We start from the raw sequence: 19,215 nt of genomic DNA on the forward strand, positions 1-19,215 counted from the left end.
TTAAGGACAAATATGGAGCAGAGGGGAAAGGGGAAAATCAGCCAAGGCCCCATATCCAAGCTGCTAAGCACTGACCCGCAGTGTTCAACTTTGGTGAGATAAACTCCCATTTCTCTCACTTGTCTTGAGATACACAGTGGGCAGGAAGATACTCTGCGTGCAAGTCAATGTGAGGAGATCAAAATAGTTATTGGGGATGCCAGGTGATTGGACCAAAGGTGTGTGTTGACCTTTCTTCATTCCCTCATTTCACATTTGTCTATCAATTTGACTCGGTCCTCCTCTTGTAACTGAAAAACCCCATAAACTAGATAAATATGAAGGAGAAAAGAATCAGTTAGGCCAATGGTGACAGATGAAGAGTAGGAAGAGACTCCCATATTTAGATTAGTTTTGAGATACATCGCGGAAACTGGCCCACCGAGTCCGCGCTGACCACCGATCCCCGCACACTAATGCTGTCCTGCACACACTGGGGACAATTTACAATTATACCAAGCCAATTAACCTACAAACCTGTATGTCTTTGGAGTGTGGGAGGCAAACAGGAGATCCTGGAGGAAACCAATGCGGGTCACGCGAAGAGTGTACAAACTACATACAGACAAACACCCATAGTCAGGGGTGAACCCAGGTCTCTGGTGCAATAAGGCAGCAACTCCACCGCTGCAAGTAGTATAAGAAAATTGACTACTCCCAAGTAGTATAAGAAAATAACTGCAGCTGCTGGTACAAATTGAAGGTATTTATTCACAAAATGCTGGAGTAACTCAGCAGGTCAGGCAGCATCTCAGGAGAGAAGGAATGGGTGACGTTTCGGGTCGAGACCCTTCTTCAGTATTGAAGACCCTTCTTCAACCCAAGTAGTGAATACTAACTTGTGAAATTCATCCAAGTCCTGACGGTGCCCTACCAAGATGTTTTTTGTTTAGCATGAGAAAGAGAACCAAAGCTAGATCTCAGATCAGAACTGATGGGTCGTTGTAATGGGGAGGGCAAGAAAGAAGAGAGATTGATTTGTTCTGTAGTGTTCCGCAATTCTTTTGAAATGCTGCAAAACACAAAGCTACAGCAGCAGATTAAAGACACATTGGTGTCACCCAAGGCAAGCTCATTCCCCAACACTGCCTGCAACATCACCACTTTAACCCACAGAAAGAGGCCCTGAGGAGGCACAGCAGATCCACCGTATGGTGAACTCTCACCATTCCTTGGCTGAACATCCATTTATCTATTGTTGTTTTTTCTTTCAATATATTCTCCATCTATTTCAGAAAAATCGCTCAGTTAAAAGAAGGTTAACACAACGGCCGTATTAGACTCCAGTTAACTCATCCACATGGTTTCAGAGTTCCCTTTCATCTTTAAAAACAAAAAGTCATCTCTGAGCCGTGTTAGCCGAGTGATCGGAGTTGTTGATTTAGCTCAGCTCAGCGATTGATCCGCTGAAATTCATTGCAGACTTTTGGTAAGTTGAAAACGAAGGAATGGAAACAAAAGCAATCAGGATATGTACTCCCAGTTGCTAAACAATGACCACAACTAAAACCTCATTTGGTCAATGCATTGGCATTGGCTGTGACTTTCTCAACTGATGGATGAGACAAATAAGATTTATTAGCCATCCGAGAGACTGCCCATGCTGGAAGAACTCAGTAAGTTGAGCAGCATCTGTGGAAATGGAGAGTCAATGTTTTGGGTCAGATGAAGGTCCTGATCCTAAATGTCGACAGTCCATTTCCCACCACGGATGCTGCTTGATCTGCTGAGTTTCTCCAGCAGTTAGTTGCTTCGGACTCAATGGTCACTTGGCCTAAACTTCTAAGGCTAGAGTCTATCCTGAAATGGGCCAAGTAGGCAGTCACGTCTTTAAGAAAGAACACTGGAAAATAGTACAAAAACATGAATCAAACCAGTTGCACATCCTTATGCTTCCTGAGGCCCATATTCAAACTCACATTGTCTTGTTCACCCATGTTGGGATAGATCACAGCTTGGTTTAGAGATACAGCATGGAAACAGGCCCTTTGGCCCACCAAGTCCATGCAGACCATCGATCACCCCTTCACACCAGTTCAACTTTCTCAGTTACTTCCTACACGCCAGCGGCAATTTACAGAGGCCAATTAACCTACAAACCTGCACGTCTTTGAAATGTGGGTGGAAACCGGATCACCCGGAGAAAATCCACACGGCCACAGGTAGAAGGTGCAAACTCCCGCAGACAGCACCCGAGGTCAGCATAAAACCTGGGTCGCTGGTGCTGTGAGGCCCCATGTAGTGGTGTCAATCGCCATTGCTTGCACAACAGCACATTAGTATGAGGGAAAGACATCGTCTTAGAGTCAGTCAGACCCAAACCCCATCTTTCAGACGCCATGGTTTGCTTCTCCATCTACTTCAAGAACAACTTTAGTCAGAAAATTCTAACAGTATAGTTAGAAAATTACCTGTACATACAAAGTGGAATAATTTGTTTTTGAAAAGCAGATTCCTTTTTAAGAAAATATCCCGTTGGTGCTGACGATCGTAAACTTGCATTGGGAGGGCAATCACAAAAAACTTAAACAAATCCACAAATTAGCGAAAAGCTCAGAGAAAGTCCTGTTAAATGTGAATGACCCTGTGTAAGAAATATGTCAGAGCAAATACTCACTGCTCCAGTGTTCTGTTGGCGAGTATCCAGTGCTCCTGCCAATCCTTCAATTGCCTGCGGTTCTTCATATTTTACACTGAAACAGAGATGACATTCTCCTGTTAGCAGTGGCCCTATCCATATTTAAACTCCACGCCAAAAGACTGCAAGGAACAGTTTACATGCACAATTGATTACACTGAAGAGAGAAGAGCTGGAGCTCGTAAGCAACAAGCTGTCTTAAACTCATTGTAACTACAACTTCATCTCTGAACCCCCTCAGTTTGACAATTTTCCACTATCAATGTTCCTTATTCCTACATATTTATCTTACCTACGCTTAGAGTCATAGTATCATACAAGCCCTTCGGCCCAACTTGCCCACAGCTCAAATTTCCTCCCCAAACCCTTATTCTTGAGCTCCCTGTCATCCTTGCAGCTTTAATTAAGATTTAAATCACCATTTCTAATGCAGATGAAATGGGTAGAATGGCAGCAAGCAGTCAGCGTCAGGTCTGACCCTGACCTCAGGTGTGTGGGGTTTGATGCCCTCCTTATGACCACATGAGCTTCTACCAGGTGGTCTAGTTTTCTCCCACATCCTAAAGTTAAAATAACTGGCTGCGGTAAATCCCCCTTCGTACAGATAAGTGGCAAATGAATGACGAGCGAGCTGATGCGTAAGTGAAAGAATACGTTACAGGATAAATAAGAAAAGGAGGGGACTAAGGGATTTCAATGCAAAAAAGTAACGACGCTAAAGGAAGCAGGCCATTGCTAGTTGTTTGCTAGATGAGAACTGGAACCTGGTGCAACTTGGGTGGGGAAAGGATGGCGAGAGAGGGAGTGTAGGGGTTACTTGAAGTTAGAGAAATCAAGCATACCACTGGGTTGTAAGCTGCCCAAGCAAAATATGAGATGCTGTTTCTCCAATTTTGACATTGTACTTCCAATCAGAAGTGAAGCTTGCAACAAATTCTACACATTATGGCATAAGATTGAAACCTTTTTCCACATCAGCCATTAATGTCAAGTCAATAGTTAACTTTAAATCAAGAGGTTGTTGGATTTTTATTACTCTCAGAGATTAAGGAATTTTGGGCAAAGCTGGATCTACAGACAGGGCACAAATCAGCCACAATCTCACCAAGTAGTGCAACAGGCCCAGGGAGCTAAAGCACTCACTTCTGTTCCCATCAAACAAAATTACCCACTGCAGCTTGAGCGATGGATTGATATCATAGAATCAAGCAGCACAAATCTTTTTAATATCAGCAGCTGTTAAAGTACACATTATATAGTTACACAGCGTGATCAGTGCAACACTGTGGTGCCTCACGTGGCATTACCACAAAAATGATCAAAAACGGAAACCACGCGCATCTCCACCCATGCCCATACACCATGAAATAAATTTCTACCCCAAAGATTGACTCCATGAACAGTGAATAAGCCTTTACTAGGGAGATGTCTCAAGTATTGAGACATCCTGATGTGCTCTTCACACACTCAGGTCATCTCACAATACTTTAAACCTATCAATGACATTGTACCGCCTCCTACTCAACAAGTAAACACGGCTGGTAATTTACACACAAACGTTCTTGCTCCTGGAGCCCTATTTGAGGATGGGTAAAAGAAGCTGCTGGACAGAGTACCCGTGGCGGGCAGCAGGAGTCACAGTTTAACAACTCTCAAAAGACTAGGTAGCATTCCATCATGTCAGCCTAGATACTTAGAAAATAGGTACAGTAGTAGGCCATATTAAAGTAGTAAGTACAGTAGTAAGTTCATATTTTAGATTAAGTTGGAACACACGAACTAGAGCAAGACGAGGTCATTTTTGACCTCCACCATTTAATAAGATCAAGCAGATTTGATTGTAACCGCAACTCCACACACTCTTCCACCTACAGAAACCTTTCATCTCCTTGGGCTTATCAAGAATCTGTCTACCTCTGCCTTACAAACATACAGAATCTCTGCTTCCATTGCCTTTGACAAAGACCTCATTAGATTCATCACCCTCTGATAAACAAATTCAGATTAGTTTAGTTTAGAGATACAGCACAGAAACAGGCCCTTCCCTTGTACTCCTTTGGAGTGCGGGAGGAAACCGGAGATCTCGGAGAAAACCCACGCAGTCAAGGGGAGAATGTACAAACTCCGTACAGACAGCATCCATAGTCGGGATCGATCCCGGGTCTCTGGCGCTGTAAGCTCCATAAGGCAGCAATTCCACCGTGCTGGCTTCCAAAATTCACTTCCAAAAAGGGTGGCTCCTAGTTCCAGATTCTATAACAATAGGAAACATCTTCTTCACAATCACCCAGCTATGACCTCTCAGGATCTTGGTGTCAATCAAGTCCCCACGTTCTTCTAAACTCCAGCAGATGGCCTTTCTTCATAAGATAACCCATCCATTCCAGATATTAGTCTAGTCAAACTTTTTCAGAAAGTAGACACAAAATCCTGGAGTAACTCAGCATCTCTGGAGAGAAGGAATGGGTGACGTTTTGGGTCAACACCCTTCTTCAGACTTCAGACTTCAACCTTTTTCAGAAATGTTTCTGCCATATTAACATTCTTCCATAAGGAAACAAACACTATACATATCAATGGTCTGTGGAAGTGAAGCATATTCTCCCTACTTTAGTATTTAATTCCACTTGCAATCAACTGACAACATTCTATCAGCTCTCCAAATTACTTACTGCCATTTGCAAATCATGCACTCGGATACCCAAATACCTCTACACCTTACTGCTCCACAATCTCCCACCATTTCAGACTCACCTGATAAAGCAACAGAAATAATCCTGGATTTAGATCAAAACCACTGCTGCAGTTTGAAGAGATTGCGCCTGGTTTTATAAAAGAAGCTTTTGAAGATTTTGAAGAAATGTCCTAATCAAATCCATTCAGCTCATCCCAGTCGAGTTGAGAGAAATTGCTTTGCCTAATTTGCGGTCAAACTTTTCAAAAAAATGGGGGTCAGTGAATGGGCCGCTGTGAACAATCGCCTCAATGATAAAGTAAAGTACAACAACCAGCAAACTGATGAGGAAAAATGGTAAGAAGGGCTTCAGGTGTTTCAAGTTCATCTCAGAAGCCACCGACTAACCACTACTATGCAAACCAAAGAACAACTTTCTCAGAAGGGGCTTGAATTAAAAATAGAACGCATCTGAAAATAGTCCCAACATGTGTACACAGATTAAATTCAGAGAACTTGCAACTTGTTCGAAAATGACGTCTCCAGATAATGAATGTGGACGCTTAAACTGCTTCATCTGCTGCCACTGTTTAGTGTGGGATTACATTTATATTCACAACAGTGCAAATTTCTATTTTGTGAATCATTCTTAAGGTGCAAGACACACTTTCCTTAGTCGTACCTTGAACTACCAGCATGGACATCTTGTCCTAAATTATTCACTCAAACATTTTGGAAAGAATAGAATAGTTAGGGAAGCATAAGTAAAGAGCAGTCTCTCATAGTTCAGGAATATCACAGAGAAAGGCAGAGATAGAAGGTCTATACGCAACCCCAAGCAGTATTGTATATCTCATCCCTTTTAAGCAATTTGTTTATAACGATGGGGCGGGGAGGGGAAGAGAGTCTTAATGTTCACAGCTCTGAACAAAACAGTGTTTCTCAGTATTACTCCTGAACAGCTGCTCTCCAATTTGAACTTTGTCTTAAAAAGTCATGACATTTTATGCTGTTCTTGATTTTTTAGGTTTCCTCTCACACTAAATATTTACAAATGTAATCACGTAGCTTCTGATTATTTTGGATTGTGTCTTCATCTTTACTAGAAGGGCTCCAAGCCAAAGGGTGGCACAGTGATGCAGCTACTGCCTCACGCGCCAGTGACCCGGGTTCAATCCTGACCTTGGTGCTGTCTGTGTGGAGTTTTCCCATTCGCCCTGTGACACGTGGCATTTGCCTAGGTCCACCGGTTTCCTTCCACATCCCAAAGACATGTGGGTTTGAAGGTTAATTGGCCTCAGTAAATTTGCCCCAAATGTGGATGAGTAAGTGAGATAGCATACAACGATTGTGAATGGATGATTGATGGTGGGCGGACTTGGTGGACCGAACGGCCTATTCCACGCTGTATCTTTAAACTAAACCAAACGGGACGTGTGATGACGATAACTTCTTCAGGGCCAGATTCTTGGCCACCAACACAAATTCTCTAATGGCAGCACTGTCAACTAACATACGACCCTGAGCCAGCAGCTGTTGTGCCGTAGTCTGGTTTTAAGCCACCTTCTTATCTGGTTAATGTGAATAGTCGTTGCTTAAATGACAAAGATTAATGACACGGAAACATGCTGTGCGGATCAGAAAAGATCCCCAGAATCTGGCAATTCTTACAAAATGGGAAACATCGCATATTTTGTCCCTCTGGTATTTGAGGCCTGTACCAAGTAATTTATTTCACAATGGAATAGAAAATAGATTGAGGAAATGTCCTGCTTCTTTAACTTGGATCACATTTACTCAGATCAACATAAAAAAAATATTTCACCCTAGTTGTTAAACAAAATTAAAGTGCAAAGCAAAAAGGTTTTCTTTTAAAAACACTTGATATTGAAGACAAAATCATGCCAGGAAAATTATATTTCCTTTTTTTAAAAATGTGCTTGAATTCATTGGTGGCATCAAATTTGACAACGTTTGCACTACAGTTTATAATTGTTGTGTAGTTGCCTCATGTGAGTTTTGTTGTGCCTTTTCCACTTTGTTGAAGTCTTTCCACACGCAGGGGGGTGGGGAAGGAATGACCTATCTCATTGCAATTCTGACACACATACTCCTTCATTAAACTGTAATGTTGTAAAATGACTCGGCCACCATCTGACACTGACAGTGGAGATTAACTCACACCCAATGATCATGCTTAGAGGTCATCGTACCCTTCATTGTTGGACTACAGCCCTGCTTAGGTTACAATGACCAATTTTGTACCAACGTGCAGAATATGACCAGGTTGCACAGACAGCAATGGCTGAGCTGTATTGAATTGCACATCCATAACTCAACCAAAGTGCCCCACAGCGAGTGTTACATGAATGTGCTTATTCAGTGGAAATACTAGCCTGGTCTCATCAAGCTGATAAGATCTGCTTCACGACCCATGCAGAATCCTTGCGTTGTACTGCTTAACACTAACTTAGTTAACAATTTTTGGACCTTGGGAAGCACTCTGGAAATAAGAATGGGAAGTACAAAATGATAGGTTTGAGAGTCTGTTCAGATCTTCATGCGCAAGTTAGGCTCAAGACATTTGTGCTCCATGTCTTGACACAGCCATGACACCAGAATAGGTCTGGTGTCATTGGGATTTGTCCCCCAGCCCTCCAGCTTGTTGCTGATGAGTGCTGGTCAACAGCTCTACACAGGGCCACAGGCTGAATACTATCCAACCCTTCATTCCTGAAGATCTTTCTGAGCGCAGTCTGAGCCTTGCCTGCCAACAAGTTGAACCTTTGCCCACACTGCAGCTGCTCTCATCCAAACCTTTATCACTCCATCGACATTATCTCCCAGCCAAAGCATGCTGACTGTTGACTGCACTCTATTCTGCACCAAAACATCATTCTCGAGTTTCATCTCTATTCCATCACTCCAGAATCACCTCAACAACCCAAGGCAATAGACATCTCATCCAATACCTCCCTCTCTTTGAAATATCCCCCCAATGTTACAATTCCCCTCATGTCAAACACTATATATATATTTTTTTAGAGATACAGCGCAGAAACAGGCCCTTCGGCCCACCGGGTCCGCGCCGCCCAGCGATCCCCGCACATTAACACTATCCTACACCCACTAGGGACAATTTTTACATTTGCCCAGCCAATTAACCTACAAGGATGAGCCAGCGCTGCGCTGGCCGCCTGCGGATGCTGTGGGAGCGGCTGCGACTCGTCTCCGGAGGCTCCGGCGCGGGCCGCGTGGACGTCGGAAGCCCACAGGCCCCTGGATGGGGGCCGACATCGGGAGCTCCGGCAGCGGCAGCGACAGCGTGTTTGCTCGTCCCGAATCGCGGGGCTTGGGTCGGCCCGCCACGGACCTTTCACCATCCGGCGCGGGGCTTCAATGTCGGGAGCCCCGACCGCCCCGACGTGGCAACTCCAACAGTCTGACCGCGGGAGAAGACGGCAGGGGAAGAGAAAAGACATTGTGGCCTTCCATCACAGTGAGAAGGAGACTGGAGGAGACTCACTGTGATGGATGTTTCTTTTTGTTTGGTGTTAGTTTGTGATTGTATGTGTTATTGCATTTTTATTGATTATTCTTATTGGTCTTATTGTTCAACTGCGGGTAATGTTTCATTTCACTACACATTTATGTGTATGTGACAAATAAACGACTATTGACTATTGACTACAAACCTGTACGTCTTTGGAGTGTGGGAGGAAACCGAAGATCTCGGAGAAAACCCACGCAGGTCACGGGGAGAACGTACAAACTCCGTACAGTACAGCACCCGTAGTCAGGATCGAACCTGAGCTCCAGCGCTGCATTCGCTGTAAGGCAGCAACTCTACCGCTGCGCCACCGTGCCGCCGTATTCTTCTGACCTCTCCATTGATTCCCAAACCCCTACCCTACCTCTATAAACTCACCCAACATACAACCCACAGTGCAATTTACCCTCAATTCTGGGTTCTTCTGCAATGAGTAGGCAGCACAAACTAGTAGTGCTCCCACTCCACAGCTCCAGTAACCTGGAGTTTGATCCTGACTTTCTGTGCCGTATGTGTGGAGTTTGTCACTGGTTTCCCACCATATGCCAAACGTGTGCAGTTTGGTAGCTTAAAGGCCACTGCCGAAAAATATAAGCTTGCCCCTCGTTTAGGTGGAAGTAGAATTGATGGGATCGTGGCGAGAATAGACTATAGGGAAAATGGGATTGTTTTGGGAGTAAATTTACACTCCATGGGCAGAATAGCTTATTTCTCGGTTCTCAAGAAACATAGTAGTTAAAATCTGCCCATCACTGGTGCCTGTGATTCCAGTTATCTAAACCCCAAAAGACTGAAACTCTCTCTCTCTCCCCCACTTTAAGCTTCTTAAAACCTATGCTTTGGCTGCTTTCAATCAGGGGCCCAAATATCTCCATTTATGGTTCAATGTCAAATAATGTCTGATCATGCTTCTCAAGCATCCTATCATGCCAAAGAGTCTTACAAACACATATAATAATAATAGCAGATTAGTTGAAATGGTGACATTCTTTTAACAATTTTGGCTTATTATTTCAGTGACCCCTTCCTGAACTGGATATCAAGACTTTCCCAGTTTTCCCCTCAGGTATCAGTCCTCTAGTTCTTGGGATTGGCTTGTCCAAAATATCTATGTTTTCCCCCCACTCATTCAGGTAGGTACCCAAGTAGTTGCAGTATACTTTCCATTTTAGACTTCACTTCTGTATTGTTGCATTGGACAGGAACAAAAAGTTAAGAGAAATATTGAACTCGCAAATCAGTAACATCTTACCTCTTGCGCTGCTCAGCCAAGGAATTGCTTCTGGTCTGTGCAAACATGTCAAACTCTTCCTCCGGGGTTTTTGGATGGCTGTTTTCCAATGGCTTCACGGTTCCACTTCCACTTTCTGCTGTAACACCTAAACATACACACATACTAACTAGCAACCATCATAAAACTTCGCAGCCAAAGCATCATCTGCTCTCTGCACCACAACTACTGAGCTTGTGATGGCCCTGTCCCTGCAGCGTAGTCGCTGCACACTGAACAATTTACCATTCATTCTGAAGATTTGCTCCACTCCTGTAGAAAGTTTGTTGGAGGTGAGATGTAATACGGCATCAAGAAAGACTGAGGAAAGTGTTGGGACAAAGGATCATTCTTATTTGACAGCCATGTTCACTGAGATTTGTTAGCGTGAGAGCTTACATTGAAGCGCAGCGACAAAATGGGGATTCGTTTTTGTGGCAGTCAAATTTGAAACGATTTTACCATAATTGCTCTTAATTAATGGCTTCAAATACTTCAGTAAACCTTAAGCTGGCTGTGTACAGTATGGTAATGGCTCCTGCATTTTTCTTGAAGTTAGACACAAAATGCTGGAGTAACTCAGCGGGTCAGACAGCATCTCCGAAGAAAAGGAAAAAAAAACATATTCCTTTTCTCCAGAGATGCTGCCTGTCCCGCTGAGTTCCTCCAGCATTTTGTGTCTATCTTCGGTGTAAATCAGCATCTGCAGTTCTGTCCCACATATTTTTTTTCTTGAAGTTACTGTCCAGTGAAGATCATGTCTCAGTGTGGCTCTGGGTGGATGGATCCATGCTGATATTCAGAGTAAAGCTTTTGTTCACTGAGAGAAGGTGCTGGAGGATAGCCCTGGTGATGACTTTCCCTGTGGCAGGCAGCAAGGATGCCCCTCTGGAATTACCACAGGCACAATCATCCTCTTTCTCAAAGATGGTTATGATAAAACATTTCTCCTGCTGAAATCCTTCCTCTTCCCAAATGTGGCTGATCAGAAAGTGAATTTATGGTTCAACCTCTTCACAGTCATATTTTGTGATTTCAGTGAGTTGTAAATTTTGATTTGTTATATACTTTCTTGATAAGAGTTGGCAGCAAGGCTTGGCTGAATACGTTACTTTGGGATTTCAGAGGCCACTTTGCAGTTACTCGAAACCATCTGATGTTGAGCAGTGCATTGTAGGTTTCACGAACTTGGGCCTTGAGTGCACTGGGCATCAATGGAACGGAGAGGAGAAGAGCCATCAAGAACACCACAGAGGCAGCGGAGAAAGCCTCGAGATGGCTCTGGATCAGGAGAGGAGGTCCATGGGGAGGAGCGAATGCCACCTGAACACAAGTCGTGGTCTGATCAACCATGGCTGGGTTGCCCGGGCGAGGGGGTCTGATGTTGAAAGACCCGAAACACTCAATGACCCCAGGTTACATCACTGATGATGTGTTCAGGAGCTTCAAGAGATGTATTTATCAATCACTTTGAAACAGATGGTTCCCATGCAAAATAATTATAATGGTGCACATCTATAAGCAGGAGAAACTTTATCACCCAGTGTTTGTTTAATTCCATCACCATAAAGTAGTAGATTAAAAAACAGACTACAGGTGCTCCTCAACTTACGATGCTACAACTTACAATATTTCTACTTTACGATGGTGCAAAAGCGATACACATTCAGTAGAAACCGTACTTTGAATTTTGATCTTTTCCCGGGCTTTTCCCGGACTCACAGACCTGTCCGCTGCTCAGACCGGCAGTGTCTTATGCGGTACGATACTCTCTGGTGATGTCGGGCAACGGCAGCGAGCCGCAGCTCCCAGTCAGCCACGGTTGGGAGCTGCCATGGCTATGATGTTTGGTAGGTTATGTGCATTAAATGCATTTTTGACTTACGATATTTTCGAATTACGATGGGTTTATTGGAACGTGACCCTGTCGTAAGTTGAGGAGCACCTGTATGAGCATATTTCAAACAACTTTGCCCCCATCAGGGAACAGCACCATAAGAGGATTAGGGTCGACTGCAATTGTTATCACAGATACCAGAGTGGCTCATGGGAAATGGTCACTTATATAATGCAGCAAATGGCCGCTGCAACCTGAGAATAGACACAGAGTGCTGGAGTAACTTAGCGGGTCAGGCCGCATTTCTAGAGAAAAAGGATGGGTGAAGTTTTGGATCGGAACCCTTTTTTAGACTGAAAGTGGAGGAGGGAGGGGGGAAGAGGAGGAACTAGAGGTAGAAAATGGCCAGAAAAAAAGAGGGCTGGCAACAGATGACCAAGGAAGGGTAGAGCCCAGAATGGCCCATTGTTAGCTGGCAAAAGAGGTGATAACCAAGGGATACAGGGATGTGAACTGTGGAACTAGTGGGATGATAAGGGTGGGGGAGGGGTGGAAAGAGAGGGAATGCAGGGTGACTTGAAATTGGAGAAATCAACGTTCATTCCACTGGGTTGTAAGCTGCCTAAGCGAAATACGAGGTGCTGTTCCTCCAATTTGTTCCTCCACTCTGACAGTGGAGGAGGCCCGGGACAGAAAGGTCAGTATGGGAATGGGAAGAGGAGTTAAAATGTTTGGCAACCGGGAGATTGCATAGGCCAAGGCGGAGTGAGCGGACTTGCAATCTATGATTCTACTGTATGTACGGCAGCTCCAGGAGTGGAAGAGGAATGCAATTTCTACCCTCACTCGAAATGATAAGAATCAACCATAGCCATCACTTACTAAGTCCCGCCATCTGTGTCGAGATATTAGATGGAGTAATTGGAGTGACAGCAGGAGAATTTGGTGTGAGATTTATTAAGTTGTCCGCACTCTCTGAAGCACTGGGCACCTTGAGAGAGAAAAATAATAGTAAATTAATTTAAGACTTACTAGACGTTTAATCCAACTTTAAAAAACCAAGAGAAACTTTGCAAACAAATCAATTTCTGAAAGCAATTCAGATCAAGTATATGGACTGGAGGAACTCAGCAGGCCAGGCAGCATCTGTGGAGGGAAATGGATGCACAATGTTTCAGATCGCGACCTTTCTTTGGACTGAAGAAGGGTCCCGACCCAAAAGGATGTCTGTCCATTCCCTCCACATAGACTGCCTGGCCTGCTGAGCTCCTTCAGAACTTTGTCTGCTCAAGATTCCAGCATCTGCAGCCACTTGCGACGTCAAATATATGGCATCATATAAATAGAACAGGAAATGATGGAGGCTGTCAGATGGGAAGTTGCAACCTACAGTCCGAAATGGAAGCAAACGTGGTGCTTGCAGATGTCATGAATCGATTATTTAATTTGTTTCGAAAAATTATTTTTGCTGCTTTGGTTGCTCTTAGGTAGTGCATTCAAAATCTCAACTTAAACAATAAATTCTCCTCACCTTCCACACAAAATCACAGATTCCCAAAGAACTACATCACACATAACACATCTGTTTTGACTGAAGCATACAAAAGGAATGTCAGTGGCTGTTTCAACATATGCGAGAAAATAAAAGTAAATCGCCCATTAACATTTTTTAAAAGAATATTGAGTCTTCAGAACTTCTTCCGCAAAGAAGCAGAGTCTTTGAATTTTTTTTTAAAGCTGAGGTAGTTAAATACTTGCTAAACAACGAATAAAAAGATACCACAGGTAGATGGGAAAGACAGGACACTTCATGGTCTGATTGCATTTTGAATTTAGTAAGAAGTCATAGGATAACAGCGGGTCAGGCATCATTTATGGAGGGAATGGACAGGCAACATTTCAGGTCATGACGCCTGTCCATTCTCTTTACAGATGCTGCTTGACCTGCTGATTTCCTCTAACATTTTGTATTTTGCTCCAGATTCTAGCATCTGCAGTCCCTTGCATCTCCTGCTAAATCCACATGATCGTACATCTAAAAACAGACAACATTATCTGCCTTCAGGCTAAGTTACCCAAGGTACCACCCGCTCTACATTGCAGTGACTCAGCCTGTAAGAGTAAATCACTTAAATGATACTCACTCGGTTGGCAGTATTCTGTCCAGTTCTGAATCTCTCAAACCTGAAAATAGGAAAGGTCGAATCCATAAAGTGGACGTTAGGTACGAACCGGCAAATAAATAATTCACAGGAAAGGGGCACAGGAAGAAAACAAAATCTAATTTCAGAGCTTTGTGAAAATGGACCAAATAGTTTACCTCTGCAGGTCATCATTTCAGTGAGAAAAGTTGGGAATTTACCATCTTTATAACTTTGTGAAATCTAACATCTTGGAGTCCTTGTGGCAGGAAATGTGCAGCTAATTAACATGCACAAGCCAGCACAAAGTTCTTCCAGAATTCATGGCCATATATTTTGAGAAAACAATAGACTTCAGAATTAAATTTAGTTAATGGGATTCAAGGAAAGAGAACATTTTCAGATTTATCTTAATTATTTGTAAGGGGAGGAGACACCATCTTAAGCCCAAAGAGGAACTGCCTAGCAGTGAGTTAGTGATTCTCCCGTATACACAAGGGGCTTCACATGGAGGAAGTTTCAGGCACTAACATTAACATAGACCAAAATGGTACACCTCATCAATCTTTACTCTTTGAAGGACCATAATTACCCCCACCGCCTTGCTCTATTGGCATGGCCATACTTTTATTTTTGCCAGGAAAACAAGGAATCTGCTTCCATCACTCTTAAGTAGCTTTTATAGCATTAAATCTACCCCACCATTGCCTCTGGTTCCCATGTTCATATATTGAATCTGTAATTTACTGACTTGCTTATCAGTGGAAGCACATTTCCTCAAACAGACCACTCAATTACACCCCTTCCTCAATCTTCACTGCTCTTCGCTACTCTGAGTATTCTATTGGCTCCAAATAATTAGAATGGTTTAGTTCAGATGCCAGTCTAATCAAATATATTCTGGCTGATGAAAATGAAACAAGATCAATAGAAAATTGGAAGCTGTTGCCTCAGAAGCTGTGGGTTCTAGCCCTATAAGAGCACACAATCTAGACATGCCTTCCAATGCCTTGCTGATGTAGTGCAGCGACATATTTCAAATGAGATATTAAATCACGGGCCCACTGCCTCCTCCAGTTCATACTCAAGGTCCTGCAGTGCAATTTAAAAAAAACCTGAAAGCATCTCTCCAGTCCTCTGCCCAACTCCAGTCCTCATCCATTAACCAGCATGAAAAATAAGATGACTATCGGGGGAACGTTACAACATAGGGGCTCGTGCACACTAATTGACCAGACATTTCCAGCATCCAGGATACCAGGTGGTGCAGGAAACGTGGCAACTCATGTACTATTCTCAGTGTTGGAGGTAGACACAAAATGCTGGAGTAACTCAGCGGGTCAGGCAGCATCTCAGGAGAGAAGGAATGGGTAACTTTTCGGGAGGAGGAAAAACTTTTTCAGTCAGAGAGTTGTGAATCTGTGGAATTCTCTGCCTCAGAAGGCAGTGGAGGCCAATTCTCTGAATGCATTTAAGAGAGAGCTGGATAGAGCTCTTAAGGAAAGCGGAGTCAGGGGGTATGGGGAGAAGGCAGGAACGGGGTACTGATTGAGAATGATCAGCCATGATCACATTGAATGGCGGTGCTGGCTCGAAGGGCCAAATGGCCTCCTCCTGCACCTATTGTCTATTGTCTATTGTCACCCATTCCTTCTCTCCTGAGATGCTGAAACCAGCATCTGCAGTTATTTTCCTACTCTCTCAGTGTAATCGACTATTCTTACACCCTTGTACTTAAGTGTGATTGTGGCTTTGTGTGGGAAGATTGTTACTGAACTGTGTGGAAAAGGGGAATTTTACTGTACCTAGCTAGGTACATGTGACAATAAAGTACTATTGAACAAGGACTTCAAAAGTTGGCTTTATAGAAAGAACTTTGTGACCAAAATTGTAAAAGGTGCAAAGCTACTCAATATAGATGAAAAGGTGCAACTCAGGGTACCTGTCATATCGAAGGAAGATGTTATTGAGATTGTCATTGACATGCAACAGGTCCTCTGTCACTGGCTCGTTGGTCACTCTCGAGACGAGGTCCAAGATCCTCTGCTGCATTGCTCGACATGTTCTGTTCAGCTCCTGGTGGAGGAATTGTGGAATTAGACACAAGCGCCAGAGTATATTTTCTGTAAACAGGGGGGAAATTATTGATGGCTAGGTACATGTTTAACTATGAAACCCTCTATTTCACAAATTCTATTCCCTAAAGCGTAGACTTCCTTTTTCACAAATGCCTGTCACTTTTGCAAATCTAAACAACGCCGCCAAAATGGGTGACTGCAGAGAGCACCCCACTCAAGCTAGATTGTGTTCACATCCAACATCACACATCCCCATCCACGATTGATCGCTGTTTAGCTGTAACTCTGTTCAGCTTCTGCCTCCTTAACCCACTGACCATTGAAGTGATTTATTCACAAAATGCTGGAGTAACTCAGCAGGTCAGGCAGCATCTCAGAGAGAAGGAATGGGTGACGTTTCGGGTCGAGACCCTTCTTCAGATCATTGAAGTGAGCAATGCACACGGATTGAACCCAGAAATTTACCAGTCTATTTGTCTCAGCTACATTCTCAATAAACTTACTGAGCCATCGGGGAATGCTTAATATTTTACATTTGAAGGCACTCAGCTGGTTGGAGCGGGAAGGGAGGCATAGCAGAGAGGAAGGAGAAAGTGGGTGCTTTAGCATTTACAATGTGAACTTCCAGTCAAGCCTTTCCCCAGGATTCAGTTAACATCAGGAGCAGAATGCAAATGGGGTAGGATGGATCATAATTTAAAAAATTAAAAGCTTAGTATCATGATATCTTTGGAATATTTGGTTCAGTTTTGGTCACAGGAAAGATGTCATTAAGCCGGATAGAGTGCAGAGAAAATGTATGAGGATGTAACTAGGATCCAAGGGCCTAAGTTATAGGTAAAGGTTGCGCAGGCTAAGACTTTATTTCTTGGAGTGCAGGAGGCTGAGGGGTGATCTGATAGAGGTGCATAAAGTCATGAGGGGAATAGATGGTCTGACTGCACAGGGTCTTTTACACAGGATGAGGGAATCAAGAACCAGAGGAAATAGGTTGAAGGTGAGAGGGGCAAGATTTAATCGAAACCTAAGGGACAAGTTTTTAACTTAATTTTAAAATCGAGTGTCATTATAGAAGGGGTAAGCATGAACTAGCTGCCAGAGGAAGTAGTTGAGGCAGATACTATAACAGCAATCAAAAAGATTTGGACAGTACAAAGCTAGAAAATCTTGAGAGGGATATGGGCTGAACGCAGGCACATGGGACTAGCTTAGATGGGGCATCTTGGTCAGCATGGACGTGTTGGGGCAAAGGGCCTGTTTCCGTGCTGTATGACTCCATTGTGCAGAAAGTCTTGCCGCTGGTCATTACAATATGGATATGAATTGCTAAATCTGAAAAGCAGCTTAAAGATTATGGCTTAAACTACCAATGATTAATGACGGGATATGAGTAAATGAAACTCCGAGGGCAGAATCACAAGGTTAGATGGTGGAAATAAACACACAGTAATTATTTAACTACCTGTCATTTTGTGGAACCATCAGAGGGCAATAAAGAAGAAAGTCAGATTTAATTGACAAAGGCCGAATGGTGGTGGTGATGGGGGATTGTGGGTTCGCAAAGACATTTAGGGTCTCGACCCGAAACGTCACCCATTCCTTCTCTCCTGAGATGCTGCCTGACCTGCTGAGTTACTCCAGCATTTTGTGAATAAATACCTTCGATTTGTACCAGCATCTGCAGTTATTTTCTTATATTTAACATACAACAAGACAGTTGTTTCAACTTCGCATCTGGCCAAAGGTTTATCTCTTCCTAACCCCGCGCCTAGTCCTATCCTGTTCCATTTCACTTAACATATTACAAAGTGGGCAAATTAAATTTGGGACAGATAAATCATAACTTAATTGAGTGGCATGACAGAAGCAAGTGGATGAATGGCCTGATCTTATTTCAGATTTATATTTCACCTGCAATAGTTCAAGGTCAGAGGGATCTTCTTGACCTGGGACCATCTCGGTCAGCATTTCAGACATCACTTTGACATTGCCATTAACGACATCCAGTTCACTCCGCAGTTTTGCAACCTGCAAAACACAATTTAAAAGTCAAGGCCAAAGAAGCGAATATTGTCTGCCTTTTAGTTATTCTAGGTGCCTCCAGCAAATACTGACTCAAGTATAAAACATTTGGCATTCTTTCTGGTGATGTCTTGGCTCACTCATGATGCAACAGGATTCAACACCAAAGAAACTACATTATGTGACGTGAAAGTAAATAATTTAGCACTCAGCAAGCTTCATGTTCAGTCATACCCGGAGTCCTTCAAAAGCAAAGACTACATTCAAAAATTAATTGCCTCTTCACATGATAACATTATGTGTATTAATTGCTCAAATAAAGAGGCTCAAGTCTTAAGATGTTGGCAATTTATAATCATTTGAGATGGCAAAGTTGGTTTGGTTGATAGAAAGGAAAGGTTCAGACACCAAAGCACATCTTTTCTATCCAGTGAGTGAGGCATTCAACTACAGAAAAACAGAATGATGCAATAGATCATCATACACTCATTTTTGTGTCTGTTGTAAACCCTTTGAGAGAGCAGTCCAATTGATTCTAGTCAGAGGACCAATTCACCTACAAACCCGCACATTTGGGGTGTGGAGGGAAACAGGAGCACCCGGAGAAACCCCACACAGGGAGAACATGCAACTCCACACAGACAGCACCCGAAGTCAGTATCAAGCCCGAGTCTCTGGCGCTGCGGCAGCAACTCCACCAGCTGTGCCATGGGGGCGCTCTAACAGTACGTTCCTAGGATTCCACCATTTTGATGTATGTCTTCTAACATTTTGAATGTTGGACCGTATCAAAAGCTTTACAATACAAGTCCATGTAGACAACATCAAGTTAATTACTGTCATTGACAATTAATTTTTTTCAGAGATAACCAAAATCAAATTAATCAAACAACAATGTTGCTGACAGCAACGAAGAATATCTTTGAACAATCCTGCCTCTCTGAATGCAGATTAATCCTGTTCCAT

The 19,215-nt window shown here is 43.3% G+C and overlaps 1 protein-coding gene across 2 annotated transcripts in view; it reads right to left on the reverse strand.

Moving 5' to 3' along the window:
• The window catches only part of LOC144611527 (TOM1-like protein 2), a 66,374-nt gene that overhangs the window by 9,908 nt on the left and 37,251 nt on the right, over nt 1-19,215 (reverse strand). For both annotated transcript variants that reach the window (XM_078430664.1, XM_078430665.1), the window contains exons 7-12: nt 18,139-18,255; nt 16,092-16,225; nt 14,153-14,192; nt 12,891-12,999; nt 10,154-10,280; nt 2,657-2,732 (exon numbers count right to left, since the gene is read on the reverse strand). In XM_078430664.1, coding sequence (XP_078286790.1) covers nt 2,657-2,732; nt 10,154-10,280; nt 12,891-12,999; nt 14,153-14,192; nt 16,092-16,225; nt 18,139-18,255 — 603 coding nt within the window. The remainder of the gene's footprint in view (nt 1-2,656; nt 2,733-10,153; nt 10,281-12,890; nt 13,000-14,152; nt 14,193-16,091; nt 16,226-18,138; nt 18,256-19,215) is intronic.

This window comes from Rhinoraja longicauda, chromosome 40 (assembly GCF_053455715.1).
Source record: "Rhinoraja longicauda isolate Sanriku21f chromosome 40, sRhiLon1.1, whole genome shotgun sequence".
Classification (NCBI taxonomy): domain Eukaryota; kingdom Metazoa; phylum Chordata; class Chondrichthyes; order Rajiformes; family Arhynchobatidae; genus Rhinoraja; species Rhinoraja longicauda.